This window comes from Amblyraja radiata, chromosome 31 (assembly GCF_010909765.2).
Source record: "Amblyraja radiata isolate CabotCenter1 chromosome 31, sAmbRad1.1.pri, whole genome shotgun sequence".
Taxonomy (NCBI): Eukaryota; Metazoa; Chordata; class Chondrichthyes; order Rajiformes; family Rajidae; genus Amblyraja; species Amblyraja radiata.
The window spans coordinates 10758588-10773250 of NC_045986.1; the positions used below are offsets into that span (position 1 = coordinate 10758588).

The 14663-nt window shown below is 42.3% G+C and overlaps 1 protein-coding gene across 2 annotated transcripts in view; it reads right to left on the minus strand.

Moving 5' to 3' along the window:
- Positions 1-14663, minus strand: part of ctnnbip1 (catenin beta interacting protein 1) — an 82007-nt gene that overhangs the window by 44591 nt on the left and 22753 nt on the right. Inside the window, exons 1-2 of one of the 2 annotated variants that reach the window (XM_033048529.1) lie at positions 5429-5491; positions 555-678 (exon numbers count right to left, since the gene is read on the minus strand). In XM_033048529.1, coding sequence (XP_032904420.1) covers positions 555-678; positions 5429-5442 — 138 coding nt within the window. In that variant the 5' untranslated portion in view covers positions 5443-5491. Of the gene's footprint in view, positions 1-554; positions 679-5428; positions 5492-14663 lie in introns of those variants that run through there. The other variant, XM_033048530.1, reaches the window with a different exon arrangement.

Genomic DNA, 14663 nt, shown 5'->3' on the forward strand with positions numbered 1-14663 from the left:
CTTTGTTGGTTAACTGGCCTCTGTAAATTGCCCCCAGTGTGTATGGATTGTGTAGAACTAGTGTGTGAACAAATGATCGATGGTTGGCGTGGACTTGGTGGGATGAAGGACCTGTTTCCATGCTGTGCCTCTAAACTAGACTTCAGTAGTTCAGTAGCTCACCACTATCTTCTCTAGAAAAATTAGAGATGACAGATATTGCTGGCCTTGCTCATAATCCATTCCCTGACGCTGAAGAATGAATAAATATTAAAATAAATGTTCAGAGAATTAATGTGAAGAAAGATTAAAAATCATTAAATTACACTGCTGCAGCTCAAGTTGGGGCTGTGCAGATTATAATGTCATTTTAGCAACTTTCATCTGAACAGCAATGAAGGAAAGAGCAAGAAGATATAATTAATTGGGCAGCTCTTTTAAAGACCCAACACAATCACAATGAAAAAAATGGCCTCCTTATGCAAGATATCATTTTATCCTATTAATAATTTGCATTCAACTCCCACATACTGAGGAACAGTTAGTTATGGCTGCACATTAAGCTCTTCACTCACATTTGATCCCATCTTCCTCAGCATAAGCAGCACTCGCACCTTCTGTTGGATGTACATCTCATCGGGAGTCTTCCCGTGGGCACCTTCACGGTTCATCTGCTCAGCTCCAGTCACTCTGTTATCACTTAATAATAGGAAGATAAATATTTTTAAATACCATATTTTTATGCCTTGACACCATAAAGGTCATATTTTCTTTCAACAGTAATAATTGCTTGGGTGCAGAAATCCATCTTCCAACCTACCTCTTTGCAGAACATGCACTTTTTATAATCTATACTGTAACAGTACTGCAACAATGCTTAAATTAGATTTTTTTGGTTTAGAGTTGCAGCATGGAAACAGGGCCTTTGGCCCACCAAGTCCGCGCCGTCCAACAATCCCCATACACTAGTTCTATCATGCACACTAGGGACAATTTACAGAACCAATTAACCCACAAACCTGCACGTCTTTGGAATGGGGGAGGAAACCATAGCACCAGGAGAAAACCCACGTGATCACAGGGAGAATGTACAAATTCTCCACAGACGGCACCCCCAGTCAGGATCAAACCCGGGTTGCTGGCGTTGTAAGGCAGCAGCTCTACCACTGTGCTGCAATATGGTTTGCATTCTAACACTACATACTACATTCTGGTATTTTCCTCTTTGCACTATCTTGTGCACTTGTGAATGGCTTGACTGTACTCATGTATAATATGATTTGGATAGCACGAAAATAAGGTTTTTCACTGTACCGTGGGACATGTGCCAGTAATAAACCAATACCAATAATAGCTACAGAAAATTGGTGCGAAATCCATCACTAACAACTTTATAAGCATTCAAAGTATGTTCAGAAAAGACTAAATTGTCAGATACAAGATGTCATTGGTTCAATGGATCTTCAAGCTCTGGATCAAACTTCAGTTTACCTTCCTGTCTCACTGATACCATTTTTCATTATGTTCATATATTATATTTCATACACATAGTTGGAAGCCATTTGGCCCATTATGCCCACTCCTAGATCAACCACTTCATTCACATTCTCCCTCTTATTTCCATGTAGCTCATTATTTTTATCTTCCCATGGGGGGAGTGCACAATGGCACAGGTGCTGCCTCATAGTGGCTGAGACCTAGGTTTGATTTTGAACTCGAGTGCTGTCTGTGTGGAGTTTGCACGTTTTTCTTGTGACTCACATGGGTCTTCTCCAGGTGCTTCAGTTCCTTCCCACGTCACAAAAACGTGTGAGTTTGTAGGTTCATTGGCTCTGAAAAATTGCCCCAAATGTCCAGTGGATGACAAAGTGGAATAACATGGACCTAGTGTGAGTAGATGATGGACGATCGGCTTGTGGTGGACAAAGGGCCTGTTTCCATGCTGCAATTCTAAACTAACTCCCACCTCAACATTTCTGACCTCCCTCCTACAACAAGGGGAAATTTACAATAACCAATTAATCTAGCAACCAACACATCTTTGGGAATGTGGGAAGAAACCAAATCACCTGGAGGTAGACAGCAGCTGAGGTCAGAATGGGACCCAGCTCACTGTAGTTTGTGCTAGCAGTATTATCTGCTGCATCACTATCCTAGCCAAAGATCCTATAGCGGAGCAAGATAGACCACTCCTGCTAAATGCAATGGGCTGACGTGTAGTACGCAACGGAGCGGAACGTGGGCCTTTTTTTCATCCATTTCCGTAACCGGACCCGACCCGACTCGCAGTGTAATCAACGTTGCAGGGGAACAGTTTGTGTTAATAAATTACAATTCTGAAAATGAGATGATTTTTACCAAATAACGTTTATTTTTACGAGGATGTTTCTGTAACCGGCTTCCGTCTCCGCACTAGTTTCCTATGGGATCTTTGGTGCGGAGACGGAAGCCGGTTACAAGAATGTAAATAAATAAATGAGACACTAGTTAATTTATTATTCTAATAATCTCTTAGTAGTCTAATCATCTATTATTATTATAATCCAGAACAGGTGGTGCAGCGGTAGAGTTGCTGCCTTACAATGTTTGCAGCGCCATAGACTGGGGTTCAATCCCCATTACCGGTGCTGTGCAGAGTTCGTACATACTCCCCGTGACCTGCGTGGGTTTTCTCCGAGATCTTTGGTTTCCTCCAACACTCCAAAGACGTACCGTTTTGTAGTTTCATTGGCTCGGTAAATGTAAAATTGTCCCTAGTGTGTGTAGGATAGTGTTAACGGGCAGGGATTGCTGGTCAGCGTGGATTCAGTGGGCCGAAGGGCCTGTTTTCGCGCTGTATCTCTAAACTAAACCTAACTTCAATCTGTGGTTCTGGTCTGAAAGTAAAGTGAAGCTGCAGCAGCAGAAGTAATGAGCAACACCACAGAAACTCTCCCCCTACATTTTGAAGTTTTGCACGATGGCTTACAGTGTGAAAAAGGTCACACAAGGACACCTTTCTGTTTTTGGCTAAAACGGAACTCCTCTTGTGGAAGAGCTCTGCCAAATTGCCCTCCTTGGCAGATTTATTTGCTGGACGTCAGACGTCATACACCCTTGAGACCGAACATTTTAAACCAGCCCACCAGGCAGCCTGAATACCTTATGCGTTTGCATTGCTGATGATGCACAGCTGACCTCCCATGGAATCGGTCTCTCGGGAAAGGGATGTGTGGCTAGTTTTAGTGCTTGCTATAAAACGTAACAGGAGGTCAGCAGCTCCGTTTAACCATTGAAAGAGGTGTGTAATAGTCATAATCCATCTGAAATAAAGAATAGACACAGGAACGGCAGGTGCTGGAATATTGAGCAAAACACCAAGTGCAAGAGGAACTCAGCGGGTCAGGCAGCATCTGTGAAGGGAATGGACAGGCTGAAGAAGGGTCCCGATCCAAAATGCTGTCTGTCCATTCCTTCTACAGATGCTGCCAGACCACATTGAGCGAACCACCTGCAGCCACCATGGGGCACTTGCAACCAGCACAAAGCCATCAACTTTGAACCGCAGGCTGTCTATTGCTCATGTTATTCATGTTTACAATGAACTGGGCAGAGGACTGGCACCTCAGTAAAATTAGTACATTCTGCACATGCATTTAAGTTCACAAAAGCTGTGTTGAATTTGGACAAAACTTTAAGATGTAGAGCACGTGCAAGTTATCTACCAAGCTCTCCCTTGGGGATGGAGTTAGAACAAAAAAAAACTGCTGGAGGAAGTCAGCGAGTCAGAAAGCAACTGCGTGGGACTGGACAGGCAGTGTTTTTGGACATGTTTTTTCAGTCTGATGAAGTAGGGGAGAAAAAGCAAGAAAGAGGTGGGGCAAAGCCTGACAAGTGATAGAAACAAGGAACTGCAGATGCTAGTTGACAAAACAAGACACATAGTGCTGGAGTAACTCAACGGGACAGGCAGCATCCCTGGAGAATATAGATTGGTGACATTTTGGGTCCGAATCCTTCTTCACTCTGAAGACGGGTCCCTTCTTTTAAGTGTCTTTTCCTGCCATGTGATCAGTAGATACAGGTGAGATGGGTTTTATTTGCAGATGGGTGGAGTAAGTGACAAAGGCTTGAGGTTTAGTTTAGAGATATAGCATGGAAACAGGCCCTTCCACCCACAGAGTCCACCACCAGCCAACGATCACCAGTAAATTAGTTCTATCCTACATACTCGGGACAATTTACAGAAACCCAATTAACCTACAAACCTGCATGTCTGTGGAATACGGGAGAAAACACAAACGGAGAACATACAAACTGCATAGTCAGCAGTCATAGTCAGGATTGGACCCAGGTCTCTGGCACTATGAGGCAGCAACTCTACTGCTGTGACACTGTGCCCATGAAAATATGTCAAAAGGGTGTCGGACAAGGAAAGAGGAGGAGTGAAATATAAATCCAGAGGGAGGGAGGGATATGGGTGGAATAGGACAGTGGGGGGGAGGAAAAAGGGGAGATAAAGGGAAATGGGAGATGAGCATTCGAAGGAGGGGGAAGGGGCAGAGTAGCTAGAGTGTAGGAAGGAACTGCAGATGCTGGTTTACTACCGAAGATAGACACGAAAGGCTGACTCAGCGGGACAGAGTAGTGCGAGAAGTGTGTGCACACCGGGGATGAGGGCAGGGATAGGGTAAAAAGAGGGAAGCGTTGGAGTCAGGCTGTTTGCAACTTTAATGTCATATATTGTACTCCAGTAGAGGTATCCAATGTATCGCTGGTGCAGTTTATTTGTTACCTCTCGGCTACCTTCACACCGCTGTGTTTACTGACTGACCTCTATATTTGTTGATGAGACAAAAGACCTAAGTTTACTGTATGTAACTGAGTCTACAGCTAAAGGATAACAACACTATGGCACATGTTCTCGGCCCCATTACAGCTTTTGGTGTTATGTAGCAGCTCTGCAGTATAATAATAAGCAGGAGCCCAACATCATTTAGAAACCTGTGTGCAGTTTGTTTCATTGCAGTTTAGTATCTTACACAAGACACTTATTATTTTGCAGTTAATCTATGAGGCAGTATTTCAATTTATCCTTAAAATGGATGGAGATTATAAATCTTTTAGCCAAATTATATCTTTATTTTTGTATGTCAAAAATTTCAAACGTTTTCCGAGTGGCAAGGCAATTCTTAATGGCAATGCTCCCATTCCAAAGCTCAGACAATCTTAAAAGCAGACCAGTTACTGCTTCTCAAGAACAAATTTACTGGGTACAAAAGAACACTGTGGCAGCCACCATAATTTTGTCCCGGTGCTATTTTTAAACAGCTAATAGGCATGACTGGTCAATATAAATCATGCTCCAAAACGAGCAAGCAGGCAACAGCTAAGTTGAACGACATTGAATTTATTTCCCAAACTTATTTCATTTCCTATTCTCCCATTGCACAGCACAAATCCTGCTTACCCACAAGGATCCATGATTTCCCTTCGCTGGAGCTGCTGTGTGCCACACTGTGTGGAATCTGTCACCCCTCCCCCTTCCTCCCGAGGAATCAGCTCAGCTCCGATCCAAGGGAAGTCGCAACACATTTTCGGCCTGAAGACCGTCTACGCTACTGTGACACAAAGTAAATGACAGCAGGAAGGTCCATTCTTATGAGCGCAGAAAGCCACATGTCGACACAAAACTCCTATTTACGTCTGGCGTGTGAATGCTCTACCATGAAGCCCAGCAAACAACCCAAACAAATTGACACGGCAAATTAACTGAGTGCTAATCCTGTTGAGTAAATTATCGCTTTTGATTTCATGGAAGCGAGTTATCATGTCTGGTACAGTGAAGCTGCTGTCAACTCTCAAAGATATCATGCGAGATGGCATTGAAATATTAAAAATAGCTACTGCACAAATTGAATCTTCAGGCTACAAAATGTGCAGTTATGAAAAGCTCCTGCTTGTGAGCAAATTCATTCCATTCAATCTGAATGAAGAGTGTTGAACACAGTAAAACAAAATATGGCATATACATGCTGCTTGACTATTCCACTCTGGCAATTTTTCATGCATTCATATATCCTAATCTGATATGCTTGAAAACCAAAGCCATTAACTTATGGAAACTAATAAAAAAATATATATATCAGCACGTGTGAAATTGTCTGGAAAGAGGGAAAGACCCGCGGCACTCAATTCCACAGTCTGAGAGAAGAGAGGCATCTTCAGGGGAAAGCAAGGGAGAGGGTGGCCTGGTGGAGCAGCGGTAGTTACTGCCTTACTGCAGCATAGACCTGGGTTCGATCCTGACTACAGGTGCTGTCTGTGCGGAGTTTGTACGTGCTCCCCGTGACTGCGTGAGTCTTCCCCAGATGCTCTGCTTTCCTCCTACACTCCAAAGACATATAGGTTTGCAGGTTAATTCACTTTGGTAAAATTGTAAATTGTCCCTAGTGTGTAAGATAGAATTAGTTTACTGGGATCGCTGGTTGGCGTGGACTCAGTGGGCCGAAGGGCCTGATTCCGCACTGTAGCTCTAAACTAAACCGAATAAATCCCCCTAACATACCCAATGGTTGAACCAATGCCAAACAGTAAAAAAATAAGTAACATGTAATTATACAGCTCAATATAGAGTTGGCATGATCGAGTTACCAGCCTGGCTCCTGTGTCATTCCCTATTCAGAACAATGGACCTCTGTGCAATGCAGTTAATTTTTAAAGACAGGCCGTCTGCTCCGAACATTACAAGTTCAGAGTTTAAATTTAGCTCTGCACTTGGCTAAGCTATCCCCACCAGCTGGAGATATTCTTGACCTTCTGAGTTTAGTTTTAGTTTTAGAGATACAGCGTGGGAACAGGCTCTTCAGCCCACCATGTCCGCGCCAACCAGCGATCCCCGCACACTAGCACTATCCCACAAGCACCAGGGACAATTGTACAATTATACCAAGCCAATTAATCTACAAACCTGTATGTCTTGGGAGCGCGGGAGGAAACCGGAGATCACGAGAAAACCCACGCCGGTCATGGGGAGAACGTACAGACAAGCATCCATAGTCAGGATTGAACCTGGGTCTCTGGCGCTGTAAGGCAGCAACTCTACTGTCTCTCTCACCATGCCGCTCTGTTCTATCCTACACACTAGTGACAATTTACAGAAGCCAATTAACCTACAAACCCGCACATCAAAACCGGTACAGACAGTACAGGTGCCTTCCTTTGGGTAACGCAAACTGTTGTAGATGGTGGACACTGATACAAAGCCTTGCATCAGTATAAACTGGATAACAAATCGGTCTTGAGTACTTCTGAAGAAAGAATACTATAGAAGCTTATTTCTATTAAACTCTAACAGTCTCTAACTTTTGTTTACAGCTGCTCATAATTACAAGGTAGACGTCTTGGCTGTAAATTATGAAGATTCAGATTAGTTTACTGTCAGATACATAGGGTGCAATGAAATTCCCTGTTCACATGAAGTTCACAGAGTAAACAGTATACAGTACTCTCATTGCATCATGACCTATTTAGGGCAATGTTAAAAAAGAGGGAGCTTTGTTTTCAGCAACAAGGCATCTACTCTCCAGCTACCACATGACATAGTCTGAACAGACAGAGTCAGGGCAAATACTGCAGTGGAAAGTAGGAATAGTCAGTGTGTAAATAAAGACAGCTTCATTGTAAGCTGCATAGTGAGCTTCATTTCTTATAATTAATTTATATATCCGTGAATCTTTCCTACAATATTTTAAAGCTGCAGCTCCACAAGAATATTTCTGGATAAGAACATGGCTAACAAGACTGCTAATAATAAGGAAGAAAGATGGAAGTATGTTTATACAGTGACCTTCATGGCCTTGAGACAGTTTGAATGCAGAGGTTACTTGAAGTGAGAGAAATCAATGTTCATACCCCTGGATTGTAAGCTGCCAAAGTGAAATATGAGATGCTGTTCCTCCAATTTGCATCTATCCTCACTCTGACAATGGAGGAGGCCGAGGACAGAAAGAGCAGTGTGGGAATGGGAATAAAGTGTTTAGCAACCGGGAGATCAGGTAGGTCCAGGCGGACTGAGCAAAGGTGTTCAGCGAAACGATCGCCCAGTCTATGTTTGGTCTCGTTGATGTATAAGAGTCCCCATCTTGAACAACGGATACAGTAGATGAGGTTGGAGGAGGTGCAAGTGAACGTCTGCCTAACTTGAAAGGACTGTCTGGACAGAGTCGAGGGAGGAAATATAGGGACAGGTGTTGCATCTCCTGCTGTTGCAGGAGAAGGTACCTGGGAAGTGGGTGGCTTGGGTTAACCAGGGAGTTGCGGAGGGAACGGTCTCTGCGGAAGGTGGAAAGGGGAGGAGACAGTTCATTGGACAGCTTCTATGTATGGTTATTCTTGGAATATAGGAAAAAAAATGTCATGCACTTTTATGCAAAGATTAACCAGTTAAACTCCATCTCATAGAACACTAATTTCTACTGAACAGAAAAGTAACTATCTTATGGGAAACATTTTGTTTTTGCCATTACTTTCTTTGCAAGAGTCTTTTAAATCTGGCCTCATGGCCTCATGGCCTCTAATTTTATGTTCACCGTCCATAATAAATAAAATGTTATCTACACCTCATTATTTTAAAGATCTGCAAGGTACCTCACCTCACCTATAATTGTTAAGAGTCTTTGTGGTTGTCTCTCAATTGGACAAAATCTCGTAGAACCAGCATCACCATTAATCTATACAAAGTCAATTTACAAAGATTCATTTTCCATTAAAGTCCAAAGCATTGCTTTATTGGTAATTGTTTCAGTTCACCAGATTATTTCACGGATAAGGGCGGCCCAGTGGAGCAGCGGTAGAGTTGCTGCCTTACGTGGCCAGAGACCCGAGTTCGATCCTGACTACGGGGTACTGTCTGTATGGAGTTTGCATGTTCTCCCTGTGACCGTGCGGGTTTTCTACGGGTGCTCAGTCTCCTCCCACACTCCAAAGACGTGCAGCTTTGTAGGTTAATTGGCTTTGGCAAAATTGTAAAAGTGTCCCTACTGTCTAGGATAGGGTCAGTGATTGCTGGTCAGCGAGAACTAGGAGGGTTAAAGGGCCAGTTTCCACGCTGCATGCTTAAAGTATAAGATCAGTACAATGATTGCATTCTAAAATTATTCCCATCCTCTGCCAGCAAATGCATCCTAAATATTTATTATTACACCCCAAACATATTTCCCCCCTTAATAATTTCCATTAAAATCCACTTGCACAACAGTGTGCATATCTAGTGATCTGTCTTGCATAAAATTATCAATTAGTTCACAATTACCTACAGTATCATATTATCACAACTGACCCTTTTTGTGTATCTGTCAAGATAATGTTCAGGTATTTTGTGTTTTAATATTATCTGCAAGTCTCACTTTGAGAAAAATGTTTTGGAAATCGAGGTATATCGTATCTAGGAATCTTTAGAATGAGTACAGTAACCCAGATGCCACCATTTAAAAACTAACTGAACATAGAGCACCATATCAGTCCTCTTCCAATATAAATTTATGAACTCTATATTCTGGAAATATATTTATCCTTCATGGAAAATAATACATTACTATAAAAGCCTATTCGTCGTTCTCCTTTTTAAAAATAACAATTGTCATTGACTCCTGGTCTACATATGCCAAATATCTATTGGATGTTACCTCCTCCCTCTTCCACTATAATCATTATACCCTTCTTCCTGTGTAGACAATGACTCACTACACTGTGAAATGTCACAATTCTCTGATACATCTTGGTGGCTCACCCTAACTCACCTAGCCACAATAAAACCTACTGTATTACTGTAACCTCATGCTGTCTTTTAAATTGTGCCATTGTTTTCACCTTCGCTTTATCTGAAAATTAATGGCATTCACCTTTTTGTGTCAAACTTCTTGCTATCATTCTCAATGACTTTATAAACCTAATGTAACTTTTCCAACTGTTACAGGGGCCAAGGAAAGAGCGTTCACGTCGCGGCCCTGTTTCAACCAATCTTTCCACCACCACGCACAAGAAGCACAAGAAGCGCAAGACAGACACCATTGTGCAGATGCCGAGAAGTGTGTTCAGCTCTGGCTGAACAACTTCTAATCTTGTGTGTGGACTCGATAAGAAGAAGAACTGTTACAAAATAATTATAAGTAGAATTTCAGGAACATTTTTCCCATCTCCTTTGTTTCTGCCTTTGTCATAAGGTCACCTCTCAGACAAAAAGTCCACAAATTCCAATCCTTTCTCATAACTCAAATAATGGGCGGCATGGTGGCACAGCGATAGAGTTGCTGCCTTACAGCACCAGAGTTCTGGGTTCGATCATTGCTGGTCAGTGTGGACTCAGTGGGCTGAAAGGCCTGTTTCCATGCTGTATCTCTAAACTAAACTAAAACTCAGGCTCTTCACTGAGTTCAATAGTTCTTTCCTAGACAGACAGCCAAAAATGAATGTCTTGTTAGTGAACAACCAGAAACAGGAACCATATTTAAGAGTTTAAGAAGGAACTGCAGATGCTGGAAAATCGAAGGTACACAAAAAAGCTGGAGAAACTCAGCGGGTGCAGCAGCATCTATGGAGCGAAGGAAAAAGGCAACGTTTCGGGTCGAAACCCTTCTTCAGACCATATTTAAGAGTTCTTTATTAAGTATGATGTTTCCAAGTACTTAGAAGCACATGATAAAATAGGCCAAAGTCAGCACAGTTTTGTGAAGAGGAGATCTTGCCAGACAAATCTGTTATAATTCTTTGAGGAAGTAAATAGTAGGATAGACAAAGGAGAATCAGTGGGAGTTGTTTACTTGGATTTTCAGAAGGCCTTTGATAAAGTGTCGCACGTGAGGCTGCTAAACAAGATGAGTGTGCATGGTATTAGAGGGAAGATAGTACCATGGATAGAAGGTTGTTTAAGAAGGAACTGCAGATGCTGGAAAATCGAAGGTAGACAAAAAGCTGCAGAAACTCAGCAGGTGAGAGCGAAGGAAATAGGCAACGTTTCGGGTTTCGACCCGAAGCGTTGCCTATTTTCTTCGCTCCATAGAGTTTCACTCCTCACCCGCTGAGTTTCGCCAGCTTTTTGTCTACCATGGATAGAGGTTAGCTGAATGTCAGAAGGCAAAGAGTGGGAATGAAGGGGGCTTTTTATTGATGATTGCTGGTGACTAGTGGTGTTCCTCAGGGGTCGGTCGGTGTTTGGTCCGCCACTTTTCACATTTTATATTAATGATTTGGATGATGGAATTGAAGGCTTTGTGGCCAGGTTTGTGGATGATATGAAGATAGGTAGAGGGGCAGGTAGTGTAAAGGTAGCAGGGAATCTGTGGAGCAGCAGGTAGGGTGGAGGAAGCAGGAACTCTGTAGATCGACTTGGACAGGTTGGGCGATGGGCAAAGAAGTGGATGGAATATAGCTTAGCAAGGTGAGCAGTCATGCACTTTGGTAGCAGGATTAAAGGCATGGACTATTTTCTAAATTAGGAGAGCATTCAGAAATCAGAGCAGCAAAGTGACTTGGGAGTGTTGGTTCAGGATTCCCAAAATGTTAATTTGCAAGTTGCATCGGTAGTAAGAAAGCCAAATTTCAAGAGGACTAGAATTAAAAATAAGGGATGTAATGCTGAGGCTTTATTAGGCACTGGTCAGACAGTATTTGGAGTATTGTGAGCGGTTTTGGGCCCCGTATCTGAGGAGTGATGCGCTGGCGTTGGAGAGGGTCCTGAGGAGGTTTACGAGAATTATCCCGGGGATGATTGGGTTAATGTGTGGTGAGCTTTCGATGGCACTGGGCCTATTACAATTAGAGGCTTTGGAAAGGGTGCAGAGGCTTACCAGACTGTTGCCTGGATTAGGGGATATTAATTGCTGGGAAAGGTTGCACAGATTGGGATCGTTTTCTCCGGAACGCCGGAGGTTGCGGGAAGAGCTGATAGAAGTATGTTAAATTATGAGAGACATAGATTGGGTAGGCATTCAGAATGTTTTGCCAGGATGGAGACAATCAAATACTAGATGGCATAGCTTTTAGGTGAAAGGGCCAGCGTTTAAAGGAGATGTGCAAGGAATGTTTATTTTAAATACGGAGGATGGTGAGTGCCTGGAATGCACTACCTGGATGGTGTTTGAGGCAGATATGATAGTGGCATTTAAGAGATTTTTGGATAGGCATGTGGATATACAGGGAATGGAGGGAAATGGATTATATGCAGGCAGATAAGAGTTGGTCTTGGCATCATGCTCGGCACAGATATTGTTGGCTGAAGGGCCTGCTCTTCTGCTGCATTATTCTATGTTCTACATGTTTTATGCAAGATGTAAAAACTAAACCTATATGCATCCGTCTCCTATTCTGGACTCTAGATGTCAGCTTAGTGGAAAGCAAGATATCAAATAAAATTTAGAATAAATTCAAAGAAGGAAGCACAGAATCTGGTGAGTTTCCAACATTCGACTTCCGAATTTAAGAACAGAACATCCTTTGGCTTTTTATCTGCTTTAAGGCGATGAATTAATTGGCCAACTGTCAACATAAATGAGACTTCAGCTGGCGGAAGCAGTGGCCAAGCCACTATCACGTCTGAGTTTGAAATGATCCAAGACATTTGCTGGTTATCTCTCATCCTCAGCTCAGGTTTCATTGTCTAATTATGCTAACATCAATCTCACTCAGCTCAAACAACTGCATTATGACTAAAATAGGATTATCGTTTTTTCTTGATGCTGTAACACAATGTTAGAAACAGCATGATCTCTCATAGCTCTTCCACCATCCAGTCACAAGCTGAAGGACGGAATTAATAGGCAAAATTACGATCACTTACAAGTCACAATGTATGTCGCTAAAATACTGTCTAGAAACGTAACATCTTAATGGAACATCAGCATGCCATCTTAATGGACATGGAGGTCAGGATGAAGGCATTTTAAATTACCAGTTTACAGTTTAAATCAGGGGCCATTTATATTTATCTCAACTGAGAAAGGATCTTAGCTTAGAAAATCAAGCATTATCTATTTATGTGGAGCCAATAATCTGCAAATGGCAATAAATATTGGTGAGAGTTGTCTAAAGGCCCCCAAACTGAAATGATAATATAGAACATAGTATAAACCATGAAATCAGAGGTGCATATCACAAGGGTAATCCAACAATTATTGAGGACTTTATCTGAGTGAATCTTATCATCAGTGATTTTGTGAAAATGATGCATAGGAGATAGTTTTATAGATCAGTATGTTGAGGATCCAATGAGGGAACATGCTATTTTAAAGCTAGCATTAGACAAGGAGAAAGGGTTAATTAATAATTTAGCAATGAAGGGGCTTTTTGGAGAGAGTGATCATAACAAGATAGAATTTTAAATCAGGATTGAGAATGAAGTGGCTCAACCTGAAACTATAGTCTAAAGTCTAAAAAGATCCAGTCACAGCTAACATGAGAAGTTACAAGTGGTATTAAACGAATAAAAAGGCTGACCATTTGCCGAAGAGTAGCGAGCTTGAGAATTGCAAAAATGTCTGAATTCGGCCAAGGACCAAGGCATTGATGAGGAAAAAGGAAGTAGTAAAGATGAATGATTGTTGTCAGAAATATTGGCCTTTTGTCAATTGAAGCTTCTGTAGATATGCAAAATGAAAAGATTAGCAAAGGTCGGCATTGGTACCTTAGAGACTTGAGCATTTTTTGGAAATAAGAAACAACAGCAGAGAAATTAAACAAATATTTCGTGTCCCTCTTCACAGGAGACACAGAAACCTTGGAAACGGTTAAGAACAATAGTTCTAAAGTGTATGAGCAATTTAACAAAAAAATTAAGAGTTGCAAAATAGTATTAGACTGATGAGTTGGAGAGACTGATGAATCTGAAGAAGGGTTTCGACCAGAAACGTTGCCTATTTCCCTCGCTCCATAGATGCTGCCTCACCCGCTGAGTTTATCCAGCATTTTTGTCTACCATTAGACTGATGAAATGGCCTGAAAGTGGATAAATTCCCAACATCTGATGGCTTGCATCCCAAGAGTTTGAAAGAGGTGGCTGTGGAGATAGTTGTGCATTGTTTGCCATTTTCCAAAATTCTAGATCCAAGAATGTCTCCGACAAACTTGAAGGTAGCAAATATAATCCACCATTCAAAAGACTGAGAACTGCAGACCAGTTAGTCTGACGTCAATAGTAAAGGAAAGTGCAATTTTCTTCTTAGATTGTTCCTCAGGGTCAAGCAGTCTGAAGAAGGGTCTCGATCCGAAACATCACCCATTCCTTCTATCTAAAGGGCCTGTCCCACATACACAAATTTTTTCGGCGACTTGCCGGCACCCGTCATAGTCTCAGCAGGTCGCCGAAAAGTTTCAAAATGTTGAAAATCCAGCGGCGACCAGAAAAAGGTGCAACTCTTTGGCCGACTACTCACGACCATACATGATTCGCGGGGTGACGCCTGTTTGGTCGTGAGTAGGCGCCCCAACAGTCGTACCCTTTTCTGGTTGCCGCGGGATTTTCAACATTTTTTAAATTTTCGGCGACCTGCTTCGACTATGACGGGCGCCGGCAAGTCGCCGAAAAAAAAAATCACGTAAGTGGGACAGGCCCTTTAATAGGAACCCGAAGGGAAACTTCTTCAGCCAGAGAGTGGCAGAGAGTCTTATTGTGATATGATCTGCAAAACGGCAAGAGTAAAAAGACCTGGCCA